The sequence below is a fragment of the Physcomitrium patens genome, chromosome 10, assembly GCF_059467195.1.
Source record: "Physcomitrium patens ecotype Gransden chromosome 10, ASM5946719v1, whole genome shotgun sequence".
Lineage (NCBI taxonomy): Eukaryota > Viridiplantae > Streptophyta > Bryopsida > Funariales > Funariaceae > Physcomitrium > Physcomitrium patens.
This window is the reverse complement of record NC_143419.1, coordinates 11,363,872-11,384,583: the sequence shown is the minus strand read 5'-3', so window position 1 is coordinate 11,384,583 and position 20,712 is coordinate 11,363,872. Positions and strand designations below refer to the sequence as shown.

Below are 20,712 nucleotides of genomic sequence, written 5' to 3'. Positions count from 1 at the left end.
AGTTTGATGTCAAATACGTTTTCAAATAATAAAAAATATCCTATGTATGTCTAGTGACAACAGTTTGTTACAAAATCATTACAAAAGTAGATGTGAATATTTATAAGATTCATTATTATCGGAAAACTTAAATTTTATATACAAGAAAAAAATAAAAATAAAGACAACTAGATTTTTTTTGAATTTTTAAGAATTTTTTATCATTTAAACACTCTACGGTATAGCAATTTTAAAATGATTTATACCCTCCTGAATTTTCTATGTAGTATTTAATATTTATTTCTTAAAATGATTATATCCAGATATATTAATATTGAAAAGTAAAAGAATCCCGGAGTAGGAAATTAAGTAGAGTCAACAAGTCATTTTTGTACACAACCACTCAAATGTTTTAGCTGATTATGTCATAAGCAACTAAATCTGTTCAATATCTTATAAGGTATTGGTTATTGATTTAATGGCATGGCTAATAAAAACTGAAAATTGAATCAAAATATAATTTAAATCTATTACTTTTTATTGTTATTATATTAGCTATAATTGTGTTATGATGTGTGTAGAGTGCATATATATATATATATATATATGTATATAAATACACATATTATTCTTCTTGTTAATTAACATTCTTTGTTGCAAGAAAAATTATCAATTATTAGAGGTTAGTAATCATGAAAGGTGGTTTATTAAAGGAAAAATATAGTTTATTTTTGCAAGCGCCCTCCAATATAGAGCAGTTGCTTTCCCATGGGAGCTATGTGGACTTGCCTTGCTCAATCATGTATAGCCACATAGCATTCCAATCATATGGCATTTGTTAATTACTTTTGTTGATTAATGAAGGTCAATAGAATTCAATAACTAATTAGAAATCAAAGGTTATTATTTACGCATCATGGAATGGAGTTTGTTTCTAAAATTTTAATTAATTATTAAAAATCATTACTTTTTTGGAGACTAATTAATAGGATAACAATATATATATATATATATATATATATATACATAGTTTTTTAAATTAGAGTTTGAAAATTATTTAGGACTCAATTATTATATTTAACTTCAATAAATTAACATTTAAATTTTAATTAAAAAATAATTTAAAATAACTATTTACATGCATGCACTAAATACCTTATGTGGGTATTATTAAAGAGTATTAAGAATTGTTTCTAAGACAAATTTTGAACATCTCATTCCTTTAGACACAAAAGTCTTTTTAAACCACATTGAAAATAATTGAGATAAAATAAAAAAAATAAATTTTACATTTTCATTTTCTTTTTTTATGGAACACCTGATTTAAATGAAAAAAGAAAAGAAAAAACGTTGTTAGACAGACGCTCTGCTTGTGAGTCAATTATTTATCGAGGGCGATGACGTGGAGGAGCCTCCTCGGAGGCGCTTATTTCAAAATTCGAAAGAGAAAGGCTGACGTCGACGAGACACAGAGGAAGCGGCCGGTCCGGACGCCGGTTCGATTGGACTCAGCCCATTCCTACACCCGTGCCCACCAACCGAACCTAGACCCGAAATCCGAAGCGGGATACGATGCGGGAAGCGTGTCAGAGGGCGGGGGAGAAGGGCTCAGGTGTTTTCGCCGCTCATTCACCCCCCATAATCCCGCTTGGTCAAGACTGCGAAGAAGGCGAAGAAGGCTCTTCGGATTCACCACGCCCATCTCTGTCTGTCTGTCTGTCTCTCTCTCTCGCATTTGCCCCGCCTTCCCCTCCCTGGTTTTCCACCGTCGCTGCCAATATTCCGTAGCCGACTTCTTAGCAGTTGCTTTACAAATAATTTTACTCGTTTTCTCTTGTGATGCGTTAAGCTTCAGGGTACTCCTATTGGGTTTAGTTCTTCTTGTGCTAGAGTTGTAGCGAGAGCGTCAGGGAGGAAGGGTTTGCGTGCTGTGCTCGAATGTCTGAGATATTGTTTGGATTCAGCAAAGCTCTTAAGTGCAGTTCATAGTCATCTCCGTGCAGGAGAGTTTGGTGAATTGGTATGCGAAAGAAGCAGTAGTGTGTGAGAGTGTGTGCAGGACAGTGAGCATGGTCGGTTACTGAGCGTGGAGAATTAGAATCCGTAGGGATAGTCGCGTGCAGTGAAATCAATTAGTCACATGTGAGACAAGAGATCTGGTTACCTATGGCGATGCCGCCAAGGTTGCCGCATCTTGTTCGCAAGGCAGTGTTGGCGAAATGGGAGAGGCTAGTTGGCCTTGCGATCGAGGCCGAGGAGGAGCGAACATTGCATGAATCTTATGGAGATGGCTACGGTGATACTTCTGTTGTGCCTCAAATTCTGCAACAGAAAAAAAATATCGACGACATCTTGCAAACGGCTCGTGATGTGGAGCAGACATATCCACAAGTGGCGCGTATCTGTATGTGTTAACTTGAATCTTCGCCTCTCTTTGTTGCAATTGTACATGGTTACATATATATAAACAAATTTCGTGCTTGATTCTCCAGTTGACTGCTGGTTCAATTTTTTCATGATTTTTTCCAATTGGACAAGTCGAACATGTTTATTTACATTTTCCGGTCACATTAATTGTGGAAAAGAGTGTTGTAACTGTTGAAGTAGAATTGTACTTAAATAAATATCTTGTTTAAGAGTAGAGTCATCACGTGTGACCCAAGCGATTATCAGGATTGTGCAACGTTTCGTTATCGGATTTTATGTCATTTCTTACCTCCTACGAGCTGCAATCTGAAGAGTGAATTATTATGTTGTTTAGAATATGTAACTAGCAGGGGTGTAACACTCACGTCTTTGTTAGCGTTACTCTTTTTGTTGAAAATTCGACTCCCAGTAGTATTCGGCAGTTGCGTTAACCTCCATTATCGCATAGGATTGTTATGTTATTTCTAAGGAAGAAATTAGTAGTTACGCTTGGTAGAATGCTGTAATTTGCGACATAATGGGTTCATTATGCACTGCTTCCTCTTCATGTTTTTGGTTTTGTTTTGTTTTTAATTTTTTTGGATTAATTAAGGTGTGTTTTACCAAACACTAATAAAGTCTACAAGAACATTTATTGGAGGAATCGTAGTCAGAAGTCCTGAAGTATTTTATATCTAAACATAAGGATTGTTCCTATGAATTCCTTCTTCATTCATTATGATGCAAAGATCAGTGGATTAACAAAATTCTTTTTGTGTGTGTGGGTGTGTGTCAGTATTCGAGTATGCATATGCGCTATCACAAAACCTGGATCCACGGAGTGAATCCAGAGGTGTTTTGCAGTTCAAGACGGGTTTGCTATCAATCATTAAGGTAAAATGTGTATTTTAAAGATTTTGCTTGAGGTCTTTATCTCGTTGATATTAAGTGCTATTATATTGAGCTCTAATGATTGCTCACGTTTCCATCTACACTACGTTCACTTTTGCTGCAGCAAACTCGTGGAGAGAAAACAGATCGTAGCCAAGATGTATATATTATTGAAGAATTTTACAAACATTTAAAGAGAAATCTTGACCAACTTGAGGATGAGGATTGGTTGCGGCGACAGCCTCAATACATTCAAAGATCGTACGTCTTATTCTATCCTGTCTCCATGTTTTTCCTGATAGTATCCAGTATTGTTGCTGTTAGATATGCGTGTAGTGAAATCCTGGACAATTCCAGGAGTCAGTGATTATATTGTTGCTTTCATCTTTTGATGAGATGTATAAATTATCAAGTAGGTCATTTAGAGTATTCAATGAGCTTGCTAATTTCTGTGTTGCAATGATTTTATGATTTTCTTTATTCGATTTCTTATGGAGATGACATGCTCTTTTGACGTCTTGTCATGCAGTCCGGAAGAATGGACGGAAATGAAAAGAAAAATTTATGTCACGTGTCAGATACTGAACGAGGTGCTTGATTTCCTGATAAAGGAGAATCCAGAAATGCAGCGTCACGTTGAATTTGATTCCGATGTAAGCTGGGCTTCTTTTGCTAGATTAATGATTTGAACAATTCCCCTACTGGATCTCTTACTGGCATTGATCATGAAGGGCATTGGTTTGAGTTGCTCTTTAGAGGATCAAGGTCTTAATATTGCGATATAGTTGATTGATTAATTTTGGTGGTTGACTAAGTGTCTTACCCTTACGAATCTTGCAAATTTTACTTCAATTCTATGATAGTTTTTTTGCTTAATTAAATCGGAAATCGCAATCCTGTAAAGAACGTTTAAGTATAGATATAACCCTGGGTATGAGAGAGCGATTCATATCAGATGCTTATGTTAAATGTTTCTTCAGTTGAAAGAGGACCTAGAGAAGACGGCTAAAAAGGTTGAGGACTACAAGCCTTACAACATCCTACCTTTCGAGGCTCCTGGCGTGGTTAATCCTTTTGAAAACTCTCTTGAGGTGGGACCTGGAACTCGAGTCATTGTACTGATAGGCGTTGGGTTATTTACTTCGAGTTTTGCCTTGCCTTCGTTCTCAATATTTTTTTGGAAAATCAATACTTTTAGGTCATTTCGATTGTAACGAAAACCTGATCCAACAAATTGTCATTGCCTTCGTCGATGAGTTTGTTCCCTGTTGACATGTCTCGCAAGTGCAGGTAATGGCAGCGATCAACACTATTACTTTGAATCTTCCTGACGGTTATGAATTTGGTGCTGACTTCACGCCGCCAAGGACAAGGAACCTGGATATCTTTGACTTCTTGCAATATGGCTTTGGATTTCAGGTATTTTCCTCCTCTCTCTCCCTCCCCCTACCCCGTCGTTCATCCTTCCCTTCTCGCAAATCTATTATTGCATGTTTTCTGCGATTCCACTTGATAGCACTGTGCAGGTATCATATCTTTCATGTTTATATCATTGAATTGGAATGTGGTTTTTAGGTATTGATGTTCATTTTCATTGTTTCCACATAATCTCTTTGAGTACTGATGCCTTGTACGTTGATTGAGCAACAGACTGATAACGTCTTGAATCAGCGAGAGCATCTAGTTCTCCTTTTGGCCAACTCTCAATCACACCTTGGGTCTCTTGGTAACAGAGATTCTGATGCATCACTCAAGGTACATCCTTTCTTTAGGTGCATAATTTCTGATCCTTCGGTGAAGCCACATCAGTTAGTATCGTCTGTTTGATTTTAAAATCTATTTTTAGTTTTGTTACTTGATTTACTTGCCTTTATTACATATTGGTTGCTAGGTTTAAATTTTTGAATTGCAGTGAAGTTCTGCTGCTTTTCTTTAGTTTTGGAAGCTTTGAAGTTGTATTCCTCTGGCATAGTGGCTAATTGATGTTGTACTCTACTGTGTTTCTCAGCTTGATCAAAGTTCCATCATTAGTGTACATAGTAAATTGCTGGAAAACTATGAACGATGGTGCGATTTCCTAAGGAAGGAAAAGTATTCAAATTTGTAAGCAGCTATTATTTTGTTTCATTCTTATTTTGCTTCATACTTTTTCATAAATTTCATGATTTAAAAATAAAAATGATAATTAAGAAAGTTGTTCCTAAATGCATTTTAGCATTATAATGTATGAATATTTGCTCCAAATTTGCTGTTAAGGACATTGAATTCGCACAAGTTGCAGGTGTTGCTGGAATGCCTCTCTTCCCCTTCATTTTATTACCTGTCAGGAACTTGTCAATATCTGTGTCATCCTATCTGGAAGTTAATTAGAGTATTATATTTGGTTTGGTGCAGAACAATTTGATTCAGTCTGTATTACTTGATTGCATGCTATTGATTCTAACATCTGCTTTCTGATTGTCGTGTGAACACACGTACTCTACAGTCGTTTTCAAGATTCTGCTGTCATACCACAACCGCGGCTCTTGTTCTCAGCCCTGTACCTCTTGATCTGGGGAGAGGCCTCGAACGTGCGGTTCTTGCCAGAGTGTATCTGTTACATCTATCATCACGTGAGTATGTCCTTGTTATTATCCATTCTCTGTGTCTCATTGCTGGTTTGATTTGCATTTCTAGTTATGTGATTTCTGTGAGTTACCGTGTTGAATTTTGATTAGGGAGATCTCTGAGGTTAAATTTTTGGCCATGTCGTCATAATTCTTTTCAGAGAGTTGAAATCCAAATTTCCTAATGCGGTTTGTACTTCAAGTGTTTTGTTATGAGGTTCGTATTGTTGAAAAAGTATATCATGCCAAACAATGTTTTCTGTTTTCGTGAAAATACGATATTCATCAGATTACTATGACCTCAATTGATGTAATATTTGGATTTCTTTTGTTTTTGGGGTGTGCAGATGGCATATGAAATTTGTGCAGAAGGTACAGATAGTTTGTCAAAGAATGGCTTCCGTCAAAAATCAATAATCCTGAGGGATAGTGACTCATTTTTGGATGCGATCATCAAACCCATTCATGAGATAGTTGCGGCGGTAAGGTTTCGACAACAGGGCTCGAAATACCAAATTCATCATTGCCCTGAATACACTGTTTCTGTTATTGTGATGTCCTGAACAAATTATTTTCAGACGATGCTAGAACAGAATGAATCTGATTTTGTAGGAATCATCAGCTAATCATGTCTAGAAAACCTGCAACAAAATGGCCGCTTTACAGTCTTCTTTTTGAATTTAAGTTGCCAGTTGAATACGTTGCAAGTAGAAGTAATTTTCAATTATCCTATTATCAAGTATTAACGTTTTTCAAATTCACACCGTTTTCCTCTGGCTTTTCATTTGTTGAACCAATTCAGGAAGCCAAGGTTTGCAACCATGGAAAATCTCCACATTCAAGGTGGCGAAATTATGATGATTTTAATGAGTATTTTTGGGCTCCGTTTTGCTTTGAGTTGGGGTGGCCGTGGAGGCTGAATTCTGGATTTTTCGTAAAGCCGAAGCAGATCACTAATAAGAAGACGAGCAAATTTGTAAGTAGACATATCGGGCATATTGCATGTATTCACCCTAACTCGGTGCCCTTGGTAAAATTGAGTTTGATCTGAATCTCGATAATTACTGCAACTCCAATTTTGTTGGCTTTAAGTTTTAGGATTGATTAAACTGATACGGTTGAAGCTGGTGTTCAGAAATCCCGAGAAGCACAAGATCAAGTTCCACTACTTTTGGATCGAGATCAACGTTCGGAACCAAGTCAGCGAAGGGAGAGAAAAGCAGGGAAATCTCACTTTGTCGAGCACCGCAGCGGCCTACACTTGTATCATAGTTTTCACCGACTTTGGATTTTCCTTGTTTGCATGCTTCAGGTAGTTTGACCTTTTATACATTCTGCCTAATGAACTGTAAGGTTGAGTGCGTCTTGGTTATCCATTGTCAACACCTTGCTCGGGCTTTGAATCGGATAACATTTTGCATTGTAACTTGGACCCTTTATTATCTCATGTAATTCTGTGTAGAACTTTTTATCTGCTATTATGCTTTATTGTTTTTCTGAAGACCTTTCGAGGACTTTCTGAAATGGTACGGTTGATGTGTTGGGACGATGTGTCTGGTCGTTCGTCCTTGTGACTATCCAGTAATTGTTTTTGGAACAATGTCTTCGTATCTTGCAACAGGGTTTCATTGGCAAAACTGATATACTTTTTTCGGTGCTACTAGGGACTCGCAATTTTTGCCTTCTGCGATGCGAAGCTGAATTCGGTCAGCATCAAGTACATTTTGAGCGTTGGTCCCACATTTGTTGCCATGAAATTTTTACAATGTAAGTCAACCTCTGGTTTTATTTTGCAAACTAACATCAAGTTGCAGCATGATGTATGTAAGATGATTTCTGGCGCATCGCATTTCTGTTGGATGTTTTAATTGTGATGATGTTCTTCTGAAAGTGTACATATGATCTTCGCGCTTGTTTCTATGATAGTTTGTGTGGATCATTGGTGAAGAAATGTATTAGTGTTCCGGGAATTTTAACTTACAACACCAGTTCTGTTATAAAGTGTGCTCTTTTAAATTGGCCGTCAAGTTTGATATGTTTCAGAAAATGGTTTGCTCACTACAGTTTGTTCTTCATTTTAGTGATCATATTAGAGATGGTGAATTTATTAGTTTCAAAAGTATACTTTACGCTTTTTGTTCCTGCCTAAAGGGCTTGTCTACAAAGTGGTGAAGTGTTGTTTTCTGATAAACCTTATCTGCTGTATTGTCCAGCTGTGTTAGATGTGATATTAATGATCGGAGCATACAGAAGTACACGAGCACGCACTTTATCAAGAATTTGGCTGCGATTGATTTGGTTCGCCAGTCTCTCAGCAGCTATTATTATTCTATTTGTGTAAGTCTTTTCTCTGTTTCTTAAGGATTGTGGGTTACGGTCCACATTGTTCGTACAGTTTTAAACTCGTGTCCTTAATTACAGACTGGATTATGTAACCAAGCCCTTGCTGACGTTCTACTAATTTCTGGCCGACTTCTTGGTTGGTTACGTTCCGAAGGTATCTTTTTACTTGATGTAAAATTTCTGATTTAATTTCGATACTTGCAGGAAGACAATTCAGGAACAAGACAGTGGGTCGAATTCGAGTACATGGTTTAGACTTTATTGCATTCTCTTGATAATTTACGGAGGATCACAGCTCTTTGTTGCGCTGCTGTTGAATATGCCTTGGCTTCGACGGCTAACTGAGAAGTACTTTAACTTTGGTCCTTTATCGTTTTTGAATTGGGTGCACCAGGTAACTCATATTTCGCAGTTGATGTTTTTTATTCTCTATTTTCTATTTCCTATTGATTATATTTTTTCTGTGCTTAGGAAATGTATGCGAAATCTATACGAAGCAGTTTTTAAAGTTTTTAATATTCATTAAATATATATATATATATAATTTAAATAAACGAAATCTGAAATAAACAAAAATAGAAATTTATTTGCGATTCTAATTTTTGGGTGCTATTTTCACACCAGGAACGGTATTATGTGGGACGTGGTATGTATGAAAGCACTGGCGATTATCTCTCGTAAGCAATGTCAACGCTCAAATCCTTTAGGCGTTTAGATGATAAACTATGAAATCCCGATCTTTAGTCTTTAATGCTCTGAGGCGGTTCAATGAACTAAAACATGTGTGTAGGAAATTATGTGCTTCTTAGCCATGTTGAGGTAGCCATATTTCACCAAAGTTACAAAGATACAGTACTTGAAATTCTAGGACAGCTTTAAGGTTCAAAACAATAGAGAAGGATACTTTCTTATCCTTGTTGGGACATTCCCACACTTTTGAATGCTGAAAGGATCTGCAAGGTACTATCATAAAGAAATCAATAAGTTGATATTTGACTTTGTCATATGGCAGGTACATTTTGTTCTGGCTGCTCGTCTTGGCTTGCAAATTCTCCTTTAGCTATTTCCTTCAGGTGATTTCCTCTCACCGTGTCCAGGAAAGTACTGGTAATGGAGATAATTGTGATCAGAGTAATGGAGTATCATAAGAGTGACTAACAAAGGTAGGTGACGCGCAATGCAGATCAACACTATGGTGAAGCCAACACGAGCCATCATCGACATCAAAAATATCGATTATCGATGGAGAGATATTTTCTCAAAAAGTATGTCTCCGAAACCACTATCTTTTCCAGGGTATCAGTCTCTGCTGAACGACATGTTCAATAGAAGTTGTTTTACTTGTTCTCTTGTTTCAGTTCGTTTTTTTGAATTGAGGTTTTGTCACTCGCAGCCTTACACGATGTGATTGTTAACAACTCTTTGTATGTTTTGTTAGGTCATCATAATGCGCTTACTCTTGTTTCGTTATGGGCTCCTGTTGTCATGGTATTTTACTCGTGCCATCAACTAGTGTTCTGAGTCACGTTGAGTTTTCGATTGAGGAAGTATTTGTGTAAAAGTTTAAAGAAAGCTGCCTTCTTGTATTTTTTAATTTTGAGCTTCTAGATTCACTGTTCCCATTTGTGAGGTGTACGGTTTTTGCACCAGTTTGAGAAGGCCATGATACTCGTAATTTTCATGATATGAAAAATGTGTATGAATTTGATCATTGAGGTCGAGTGCAGGGTTTTAACCTTTATTAATTGTATGATCCAATATTCATGTTCCAGATTTATTTCCTGGATCTGCAAATTTGGTATACGGTTATCTCTGCACTTGTTGGAGGGCTCAATGGAGCCAGAATAGGACTTGGAGAGGTGGGTGATGATTCAAATCTTGTGTACGTTATGTGAACCAAATGCAGGATATGAAATTTCTGTTCTTGCATGAAGCTGGAATGAGTGCAAAAGTCGATGATATTTGTGCTAGTTTGTAGTGCTTCGTTCGATTTGGTTATCTATTTGCAGTGGTCTTATTCCAGAAAACTTAAATAGTGTAGTCAATTGAGGCAAACTTATGCTCCCCAGTAAATCTTTGGTACAGATACAGTTAGTATGCATTAGAATGTGCCTCGAATTCAGTGACACTTGGTTACTCAATCTTGTGTTTGTTTTTCTTTCAATGTGCCAGATTCGGTCTCTTCACATGTTGCGTACTCATTTCTCGTCCTTGCCATCAGCATTTACGAAACGTCTGCAACCTAACCAACCTCATCAAGAGTTTATGTACTACACTTCGCGTGAAAAAAGACCTATGATCACTAAATCTTGCGTTATGATAAGTCTCAAAATACATTAAGTTCTGTGACATTAGATTTGGGTCTGGATTTGAATCCCTACGTTCATTCTCGCAGGGCTATGAGGGAGTCAGCTGATATGCGCAAACCAAAGCTTGATGCTAGACGTTTCGCTCCTATTTGGAACGAAGTGATCATATCCTTACGTGAAGAAGATCTCATCAGCAATAAGTGAGACAAATATCTATAGTTTTGGACTTCTGAAGAGTGATTTATCTCTTTTCCATACCATCTTGATACTCTTTCACTATTTATCGCTTAAGTCTCATAGGCGAAACTATGCTGTTTGCACTTTCTACCTGATGACCTTGCTCTGTACCTGATGAGGACCTGTCTATTTGTCGTCATGCCTGTGCAGAGAGAGAGACTTGTTAGTCATGCCACTTAATATCTCAACACCCTTGACAACATCTTCACAACCTCTTACACTGATTCAGTGGCCTTTGTTCTTACTAGCCAATAAGGTGTGTGGTTCTTAGTTTTTGTTGATTGAATGTTGTCACTATGATGGCACCATGATGGGACCTTACTACATTTGGTTTCACGTCACATATCCTATAGATCTGTGTGTTTTGAGCGAGACGATTAGAGCTGCTAATCTTGTAAATCTTAGGCTAGCCGGGTAATTGTTTACCAAGTGCTTGGTTTTGGGTGCTGGATGCAGGTTTATGTCGCCTGTGACATGGCGGAAGTACATAAGCAAGCTAATCAGGATGACCTCTGCGAAAAAATAGGGAAGGATCCTTACATGATGTTTGCCGTACAAGAGGCTTTCTACGTGCTACGAATAATACTGGAGTATCTATTGATGAATGATCAAGGGGCTCTTTGGTATGTCTGCGTTTAGATAATAATCTCACAATGCATTTTGGCAATGACGTTAGGTTTAGTTTACTCCTTTTGCGTAGAGAGTTGCGGAAGATTTACATTGTTCTCGATCTTCTATGGATTTAATCATGCTCTACATACTCTTCACTTCACCTTTAGATTGAGGAATGTTGTTTGCACGGTAGGTCTACATTCTACCTATCATAAATGTCTAGTTTAAAGTTGCTACCTCGATCCTTCCTGTAGGTTGTTTAGTTATGAATGGCCGAAGATACTATCTTGTGTTTGGTCGACTGCTTCAACATCTTAATGGCAGGGGGCTTTTCTCATTGTTCCTTTTTATGCATAAGACTAGCTCTTGAGCGTTGTCTGACTGGAGGTCGCAATTACGTCCTTTTCTGCTCCCGGCTGGATGGCAGGGTGACCAAGGTCTACGAGGGTTTGGAACAGGCTATGCATGTTCGTCAGTTGAGGAATAAATTCAATTTGAGGAAGAGCCAACTCCGCAAATTGTTGGATAAGGCTGCAGGGCTTACTACTGTTGTGGTAAGTGACTTGTACAGTGTTTTGTTTGATTTATCTACACAAAACTTGTTATAAGATCATGGCTCTGCAAGTTTAGAAATGGTTCAAGTAAATGTTGTGTTATAGAATATGAGGCATTGAGTTCAGCGACACGCTCAACATGTGCGACTTGGGAAGTCGTTTGTGAATTAACTTTGCTGGGTCTCGTTCTCTACTTAACAGATCCGCGAGTCTAAAAAAATCGATGATCTCGTGAAGGAAGGTGCTCTAGACGACAAAATGAAAAAGGAATATACAGAATCTCTCCGGAAAGAATTGCTAGATTTCTATGACGTGGTGATGCGCGATTTCATTGCCGATTCGGAATTGAGGTCTGGCATTCAGATCAGTGGACACTGTCGCTTGGTGCTTTACAAGTAGTCAATATGTATGCTGAAGTGGGTCATATGTTTTCCTGTTCGTAATCTGAGCCTTGTATGGTTTCGTGAATAGAAACGACGCTGAAGGTAATTACGAGCTTCAAACTGCAAAACAGTCTGGGCGGCTGTTTTCAGATTTGGCTTTACCTACCGAAGAATCAGTACGTTTCTTTACATTTTCCTCTGAATTATTCGGTTCACTTAATGCAATTCTAGATTCTGAGGGATATACACTTCCTGAATCTTCATGTTTTGAACTATATTTCAGTATTTCCGAATACTTTGCCTGTCTTGGAGTTTTAGATTATCTAGGACTTGATGTAAAGAATGCTGGTATTACCGAGACAATAGATTTCTACCTAACCACAATCGTTCCGATGTACAGAAAGCACTAGTTGAAAGACTACATAGCATTTTGACATTTAAGGAATCAGCCTTAAATGTACCAGAGAATCTGGAAGCTCGTCGACGATTGGAGTTCTTCAGTAATTCTTTGTTTATGAGAATGCCCAACGCACCGTCTGTTCGTAAAATGCTTTCTTTCAGGTGAGCCATACTGCTGTGGTCTTTATTTCAATCTTTTGGTGAGAAATCTAATAAATTAGAGCGGAGGTCATGGAGTTTGCATAATGTTTTCATGCTTTGTCACTTAACCTTTAGTGATGGGTACAAGGATCTTCACTGCCATTGCTGGCAACTTTTGTTAGTATCGTTGATTGATATTAATAAAGATTTTCTCTGTTTGAGTGATGGGGTACAGTGTTTTTACACCGTATTATTCGGAAGACGTGATTTACAGTCCCCAACAGCTTGCCAAAGAAAACGATGATGGCATCTCTATGATGTACTATTTGAGGACAATTGTTCCAGGTTTGTGTCTTTATGTTCTGGCCCTCGGTTACCCTCTTCGTCTACTACATGTGATATGAAACACTTTTCTAAATACTGCTGGATATGCACGTCTAATATTTTAAGGAATTCGTTTGGTTCAATTTGAGGATTCTTTTATTTCTAGTTTCTCACGTTCATGATACGTACCACCTTTGTAATCTAGATTTCGTCAGAATACTCTCATAATTTGACCTGAGGCAGTTGTTTATCCACATGAGTTCGATTGTGTACATGGCATTCTACAGATGAGTGGAATAATTTTTTGGAGAGGGTTTATCCAAAGAAGGAAGACCGTGAAGCGAAAAAGGCTCTTCTGAAGACAATCTTTCCTAAAGAGTTCAAGTTCAAGGAGAATGAACAGCCAAGGAAACCCGAAGATCTTAATGAAGATGTCAAGTTGAAGTTGCGCCTTTGGGCTTCTTATCGAGGCCAGACCCTTGCTCGAACAGGTAAGTGCATTGTTGGGCATGTTGGTCTCTTCTCTGCCTCCTGTTTTTGGGTGAGTTGGATCTACGAGTATTCATAGTAAGAGTGGGCAGAATCCTTTTGGTATTTATTTTACCAATGTCGCTATGCTTCATGCTGCGATGCAATTAATTATTTTGATTCTCTTGCTTATTTCTTGTAGTGCTGGTATTGCTGCAAGACATGGCTCCAAAGTAACATACTTGTGCTGTCTTGTAGTTCGTGGAATGATGTATTACAAAAGAGCTCTTGTATTACAGTCGCAGCAAGAAGGAGCAACTGTATCAGGTGATTTTTCTGCAGTTGAAAGATGTTAACGAGATTTAGTTTTGTTGGATAACGTTGCAACGATCAGGTTTCATCCAGTTTCAAGTTCTTTTGTGCTAGATACTTTCACTTCACTTTAATGGGTTTGGTATGGATTTCAGCAGAAGATCTGGAACAAGGACGTCAGTATTTGACGTCGGCTGCCTCTCAAGTTCCCGGTGTCCTGAATGCAAGAGCTCAGGCAGAACTGAAGTTTCTTTATGTGGTAAGTGCCCAAATCTATGGTGAACAAAACCAGGGAGATAAGGGAGCTGAAGGCCGACAAAAAGCTGCTGACATTTCGTACTTGATGAAGACGTGAGTGCTTGTTGCGAATTGCCTTCTGTTAATGCTTTTGTTCTTGTGGTTTTACAGTCATTTGTTAGGATTAAATTTTCCCATGTGGAATGTGCGACTTGTTCTTCATTCATATTTTCAGCTATCGTACCTTCGGCATTCTCACCGCTCTTACACAACGTTGTTCTCTTCGTCGTCAAGTCTTAAACCTCTGGAATTTCTTAAGCATGCTTTGACGGCCAAAACAACGTTGGCCCTTTGAGCTAGTTAACAAACTTTTCTACGCTTTTTCAGTAACCATGTGCGCAGAAGCACGCAAGGCATTCTTGACTGGATAATGCCACCACATCTAATAGAGGTTGCCTATGTTGCCATTTGACTTGACAGGTTTGATTCTTTGAGAATATCCTACATCCATAAGGCTAAGGTGAAGACTGAAGGGAAGGAGGTGACTGAATATTATTCAAAACTTATGAAAGCTGATCCTAGTGGAAATGATCAGGTGATGATACAATCAATTCTGGTTCATTGACTTATTAGTTCTCATGACATGCCGCAAATATCCTCGTAGTCATCACATCTTTATAATACTTATTTACATTGATTTATTTCTGAGTTGCAATGCAACACCTAAAGTTTCTAGCTTTTGGATGACCAAAGAAGCACATTATTATATTTTTTATTTGATTTCATTTAATTAAGTAACTTTTCATCATGTTGTTCCTGTTATTTTACAAGGATTGAAATCCCCAAAATCCTCACGGTATGGAATTGGACGCAGGAAATTTACTCTATAAAATTGCCCGGAGAAGTAATTTTAGGGGAGGGCAAGCCTGAAAATCAAAACCATGCGATTATTTTTACTCGTGGGGAAGCCCTTCAGACTATTGACATGAATCAGGTTTGTCTACCTTGCGAAGGACTCTGCGTGGTGCAACTATTTTGATAGCTCTCTCCTTTCAAATCAAACATGAATTAGTGGTTTTTATATTTTACCTGCAGAATTTCAGTAGAGTTTGAACGTTGGTGGGATTTGACGTCATATTTGTGGATACCCTCTCATTGATGCAGGAGCATTACTTGGAAGAAACTTTCAAGATGAGGAACCTTCTGGAAGAATTTAATGAATCTAGGAGATATGGGCACCGAAATCCCACCATTCTTGGTGTTCGTGAGCATGTGTTTACTGGAAGGTGCAAGTCTACATCACTATCTTCCATAAATTCTGAGCTTGAAATTTTGAGGTGGAAGTTGAGCATTACTTATGATCAAATGGCTTTTTAACTACACCTTCTCAATCTGCGTTTTCAGCAGGAAGCTTCCGTTCTACAGCATGTTGCTAAACCCCTGAATTACTATCTTTCTGGTTGCAGTGTGTCTTCTTTGGCATGGTTCATGTCTCTCCAGGAGCGGAGCTTCGTAACACTTGGCCAACGGGTTCTTGCAAATCCACTCAAGTAAGTAATTCGAAACCCTATGAGAAACTGATAGCCAACTACATGGTCATTATTGTTTAATCTAAAATGGATTTTTATTAGGTTGAATCTTTCAGCTTCATGTTTCTGTTGGCTTATAGTATGCTGCAGTGTACGAATTGACTCGTAATGCTTCGTATTTCGCTACGGTCATGCTCGTACGCTTCAAACATTCTGCGGAAATGGTATTCGATGAAGTTTATTTCTGCTGTAACCGCACCATTTGCTGTAGGGTGAGAATGCACTATGGACACCCGGATGTCTTTGACCGCATTTTCCATATCACAAGGGGAGGCATCAGTAAGGCATCGAAGCAGATTAACCTTAGTGAAGATATTTTTGCAGGTTCCATCATTCACCTGATATCTTGATTTCTTACTTTGAATGTAGTGATTCCCAAGAAATACCATGAACCACAGATAAAGTATGATGGGTTTGTTGATGCAGACTCATGATGAGGGTACATAATGAGTTCATGTTATTAATCGTTGTTAATCGTTGTTAATCGTTGTTATGGAACTTTATCCTCTGGTCAGCTACAACCAAGCTCTATTGCTTTTCTGCAGGATTCAATTCTACTTTACGACTAGGGAATGTTACCCATCATGAATACATTCAGGTCACTTGCATCCTCACATGACCTACTGTACTTCGATTGCAGATTTTTATCTCGAGTGCTAGATATTTACTTTTCAATGGCTGTTAAGTTGATAATTTTTACTTGTTTGGGAATTCCAGTGTGGCAAGGGGCGAGACGTAGGCTTGAATCAAATTGCGGCATTTGAAGGGAAAGTGGCCTCTGGAAACGGGGAACAAACCCTTAGTCGTGATATCTATCGGTTGGGTCAACTCTTTGACTTCTTCCGGATGCTGTCCTTCTTCTTTACAACTGTTGGTTATTATTTCACGACTATGGTATGTTTCATATGTAACCTGTTTACAGATGAATCAATGCCGTTTTGGATGGATGCAAACATAAGCCGGTTGTGTTTCCCTTAGAGGAGGCTTTCTTCCATTTTATGCATTTTGTACTTTCTATGATTTACGATTAAGGCTGTTGTACTTTGTGTTTGACAGCTGACTGTTTTGACGGTCTACGTGTTTCTATACGGCAAAGTATATTTGGTATGTCCAGTCCTAGTATTTACAATCAGCATGTTATGGTTGCTAACATTCATGGGTTTGAATTGTAGCTTCACTTTATGTGGGATAATTTCAAGTTTAATTCTATTTGTTTGTTTGTTTGTTTGTTTGTTTTTATTTTTTTGATTTTTTGTTTTTCTAAGTTATAGAGGTTCACATGTTGTTACAGGCACTATCAGGAGTGGACCAAAATCTTAAAGACCAAGGTCTTTCCACTAATGTGGCGTTGCAATCAGCACTCGACACTCAGTTCCTTCTGCAGATAGGTGTTTTCACTGCAGTGCCTATGATTATGAACTTCGTATTAGAGGAAGGAATTTTGAAGGTACGAAACTTGTTCAACCATTCTTCTTCTCCTGTTATATTTTCTTTAAATCGTATCTGTTTGTCAGTTTTTGTGACTATGCTGTTTAATCTGTCCTCTAACTTTCTATTTTTGGGAATGTAGGCAATTATAAGCTTTCTTACGATGCAGCTTCAATTGAGTTCGGTTTTCTTTACCTTCTCACTTGGCACACGAACGCACTACTTTGGCCGCACCATTCTCCATGGAGGTGCCAAGGTGCAGTTTTCTTACTTCTTCCTCCTGCTTGTTAAAATTGCTGATGAATTACTGCAGTTTTTTGGTAGCGAGGCACACCATTGCAATATTTTCTAAATAAAGATCTAGATTTTTCGAGAATGTTCAGTACTAAAATGTAATTTGAAAATAGTCGGTGCTAATCCTTTTATTCTACACAGTAATCGAATTGACGGCAAAATTAACTGTGACATGCAACCTGTATTCGTGTATTGTTGATAGTTGGTTTTGTTGTTCACGCAGTATGCAAGCACTGGGAGAGGGTTTGTGGTTGCACATATTCCATTTGCTGAAAATTATCGAATGTACTCCCGGAGCCACTTCGTAAAAGCGTAAGCTGTTACTCAGTCCAAGCATCCGTGCACATTGTCTGTTAGTGAACATTATCTTTAACTCAATATTTTCTGATGCAATAGTAAAAGTGGCATTGCCTTCAGTTTTTTATTAACTTTTTTTTGGATGCAGTTTAGAGATTATGCTGCTGCTCATTGTATACCTTGCATACGGGGCTTCAGAACGGACGACTCTCACCTACGTTCTTCTTACATTTAGCAGTTGGTTTCTCGCCATTTCATGGCTGTGGGCTCCTTACATATTTAATCCTTCAGGATTTGAGTGGCAAAAGTGAGCACCAGAGAATTCCTTACCTTTGTTTTGTTCTCCTACTTTGTCTATCTATTCTGTTTTGTGATCTATCCTTTTGTTCTCAACTGATGGACCCTCACGCAGGACTGTGGCCGACTTCGATGACTGGACGAACTGGTTATTCCACAAAGGAGGCATCGGAGACGAGGGTAAGAAAAGTTGGGAAGTCTGGTGGCTGGAGGAGCAAGCACACATTCAAACACCTCGAGGGCGATTTTGGGAGATAGTGCTCAGCTTGCGATTCTTCTTAGTCCAGTATGGTGTTATATATGCACTTAATGTTGTTGGTCATGACAAAGGATTCCGGGTTAGATCTCTGCCCCCTTTCCTTTCAGCTTCTACATTACTATGTCTCTTTCATATTTGACCAAGTTTGTTATAAATATTTCAGTAAATCCTGGTTTAAGTACCAGATCTTCGAGAGATTGTCTTGTATCGTGTAATGTGAGGCTCTGATCATTTTGGATATACCTAATGTGTCCATTGCTTCCTTACACTTTCTGAATTTTTGTGCGCCTTGTGGTTGTTCTATATGCAGGTCTATGGGTTCTCTTGGTGTGTGCTGGTCGGGATTGTACTCACATTCAAAGTAAGCAGCATTGTTCTTTCACTACCTTAATTTCCTAATTCGTGCTTTTTCTTTTGAACTCGTTAGGGAAAAATCGTCTTTAAAAAATAATTTGAAAAGAAAAGAACTAAGTAAATAAGTATAAAGAAGATAACAATCAGCTTAGATTGGGGTTTAGATGACACAAATTATGTATTTATTTCATTTTGTTTCGTTACTTGATCATTTTTTTGATCTTGAGTTTTCAGGTGTTTTCTATGAACCAAAAATCATGGGCAAACTTTCAACTCTTTCTGCGGCTCTTTCAAATGACGGTTTTCTTGGCCATTATCGGCGGTGTGATTGTCGCTGTGGCGATGACGGCTCTTACAATTGGCGATGTGTTTGCATGTGCTTTGTCACTCATCCCTACTGGCTGGGGCCTAATTTCTGTAAGTGTTATTTTTTCGGTGTTCTTCGCTTGTATGCACTTTCTTTGCATCTGTTTAGCATCTAGAATAATGCTGTTTATGATTCTAAGTCTGGTCAGAAGCAGGATTCGTTAATCAGGTGGGAGAAGGTGCAAACATAGAAATCTGAACCAACTTTTTTCTTTTTTGTTTGTTTTTATCTTTTTGTGTGCAGATCGCAATTGCGATTCGGCCTGTTATGAAGCGGCTGGGTTTGTGGAAGTCGATTCGAGCTATAGCAAGACTTTATGAAGCTTTCATGGGAGCTATTGTGTTCATTCCCATTGCCATACTATCCTGGTTTCCTTTTGTCTCAACTTTCCAAACTCGCCTTGTATTTAATCAGGCGTTCAGTAGGGGACTGGAGATCTCGACGTTGTTGGCTGGAAATAATCCTAACAGTAATATGTAGTATCGAGTTTTTACTTAACTTCGAAGCATCCTGATGCCAGTTCCACTGGTTGAAGTTTGGTTTTTCCGAAATTATGTCTTAAGCGTTCAGTAGTGTCTTCTTCTTTCTTTCTTTTTTTCTTTTTTTTCTTCCTTTCGACCCCGCGATCTATATCTCTCGGTCGATCTTTTTTTTATTACGGCCAGAAGTTTTATTTGGATATTTGGCCCCTTGATCCCATGTCTGTCAAGGATAAGGACCTACACTTTCAATGTGTGGTCCCGCTCTATTTGTTTTCACGTTTTTAAGTTGACGTCATAGAGGTAGACATTATGAGGCGTCCGAGTCTTTCAAGGAGCGCAAGGAATTGGTAGCGTCAGATTAGAACACCGATGGAGGCTATAGGGCAGTAATTTAGAGCAATCTACAGGAGTGGATAGCACCTATGTTTTTCACCAGAAATTTTGCTTATTGTATGTGACACAGACATAGCAACCATGATCAGTTTAGTTTTTGATTTCGGATATCCCGGGCTAGTATCTAGTTCGAGAGACCAAGTGTATTGGAAGCTACAATCGATCAGTGAATCTGTTGATCGGAACGTCTTGTCCCCTTTCAGATCATTGCCTCGGTTCGAACAACAGATTCTGCCCTGTAGCCTATGTGATAAGGAGCATGCTTTCACAAATTGAAAGGACAAGATACTACGTTGAAAATTATCTGTAGCTTTCTGAGAATCCTTGATGTGGAAGATGACGATGATTGAGTTTCCTTCATTCAGGTGTATGTAATATTAGTCTTTTAATTCCTCTTTGTTGCATCTATCACCATTACTAGCCCTCATCTTGACTTGCAGCTTCAATAAAGTAAGTGTGCATGGTAAATATTGGATAATAGACGCAAACAAGAACCTATTTCGTTTTTGATTAAGTGGGAAGATAATATTGAAGCCAATGTTACACGTCATAGTCCAAAGAGGTAACAATTGTTGGATGCCAAATGTTGTATGAATACTACAACTCCAAGTAGAAACACAACAAAGTCAGATGAGAGATAACAAGATTATGTTGAAGGGCGCAATGGGCAAATGCCAAACTTGGATCTCATCAATATTATCAATACAGTAGCACAATGGAGGCGCTTGAATATTCATTTCGACATTATAGG

The 20,712-nt window shown here is 38.2% G+C and overlaps 1 protein-coding gene across 3 annotated transcripts; it reads left to right on the top strand.

Moving 5' to 3' along the window:
• Positions 1-1,629: 1,629 nt before the first annotated feature.
• Positions 1,630-20,264, top strand: LOC112287434 (callose synthase 9). 3 transcript variants are annotated; one of them, XM_024530395.3, is made up of 48 exons: positions 1,630-2,383; positions 3,182-3,279; positions 3,401-3,537; positions 3,806-3,929; positions 4,257-4,367; positions 4,567-4,695; positions 4,927-5,031; positions 5,285-5,379; positions 5,762-5,888; positions 6,230-6,364; positions 6,685-6,858; positions 7,018-7,194; positions 7,547-7,649; positions 8,096-8,219; positions 8,430-8,619; positions 8,850-8,902; positions 9,238-9,298; positions 9,409-9,490; positions 9,664-9,713; positions 9,998-10,084; positions 10,398-10,492; positions 10,621-10,734; positions 10,922-11,027; positions 11,228-11,394; positions 11,811-11,937; positions 12,139-12,287; positions 12,409-12,496; positions 12,721-12,881; positions 13,096-13,205; positions 13,472-13,675; positions 13,911-13,979; positions 14,123-14,315; positions 14,682-14,796; positions 15,076-15,195; positions 15,366-15,487; positions 15,668-15,751; positions 16,002-16,114; positions 16,336-16,388; positions 16,508-16,684; positions 16,847-16,894; positions 17,082-17,237; positions 17,361-17,474; positions 17,736-17,824; positions 17,958-18,116; positions 18,222-18,444; positions 18,676-18,726; positions 18,954-19,136; positions 19,330-20,264. In XM_024530395.3, exons 1-48 carry the CDS (start codon positions 2,146-2,148, stop codon positions 19,564-19,566), a joined length of 6,027 nt encoding a protein of 2,008 aa, XP_024386163.1. In that variant the 5' UTR covers positions 1,630-2,145; the 3' UTR covers positions 19,567-20,264. The 3 variants fall into 3 exon arrangements, with proteins under 3 accessions (XP_024386163.1, XP_024386162.1, XP_024386165.1); XM_024530394.3 differs by having other exon boundaries at positions 14,120-14,315; XM_024530397.3 differs by having other exon boundaries at positions 2,149-2,383; positions 5,762-5,892; positions 14,120-14,315.
• Positions 20,265-20,712: the final 448 nt, after the last annotated feature.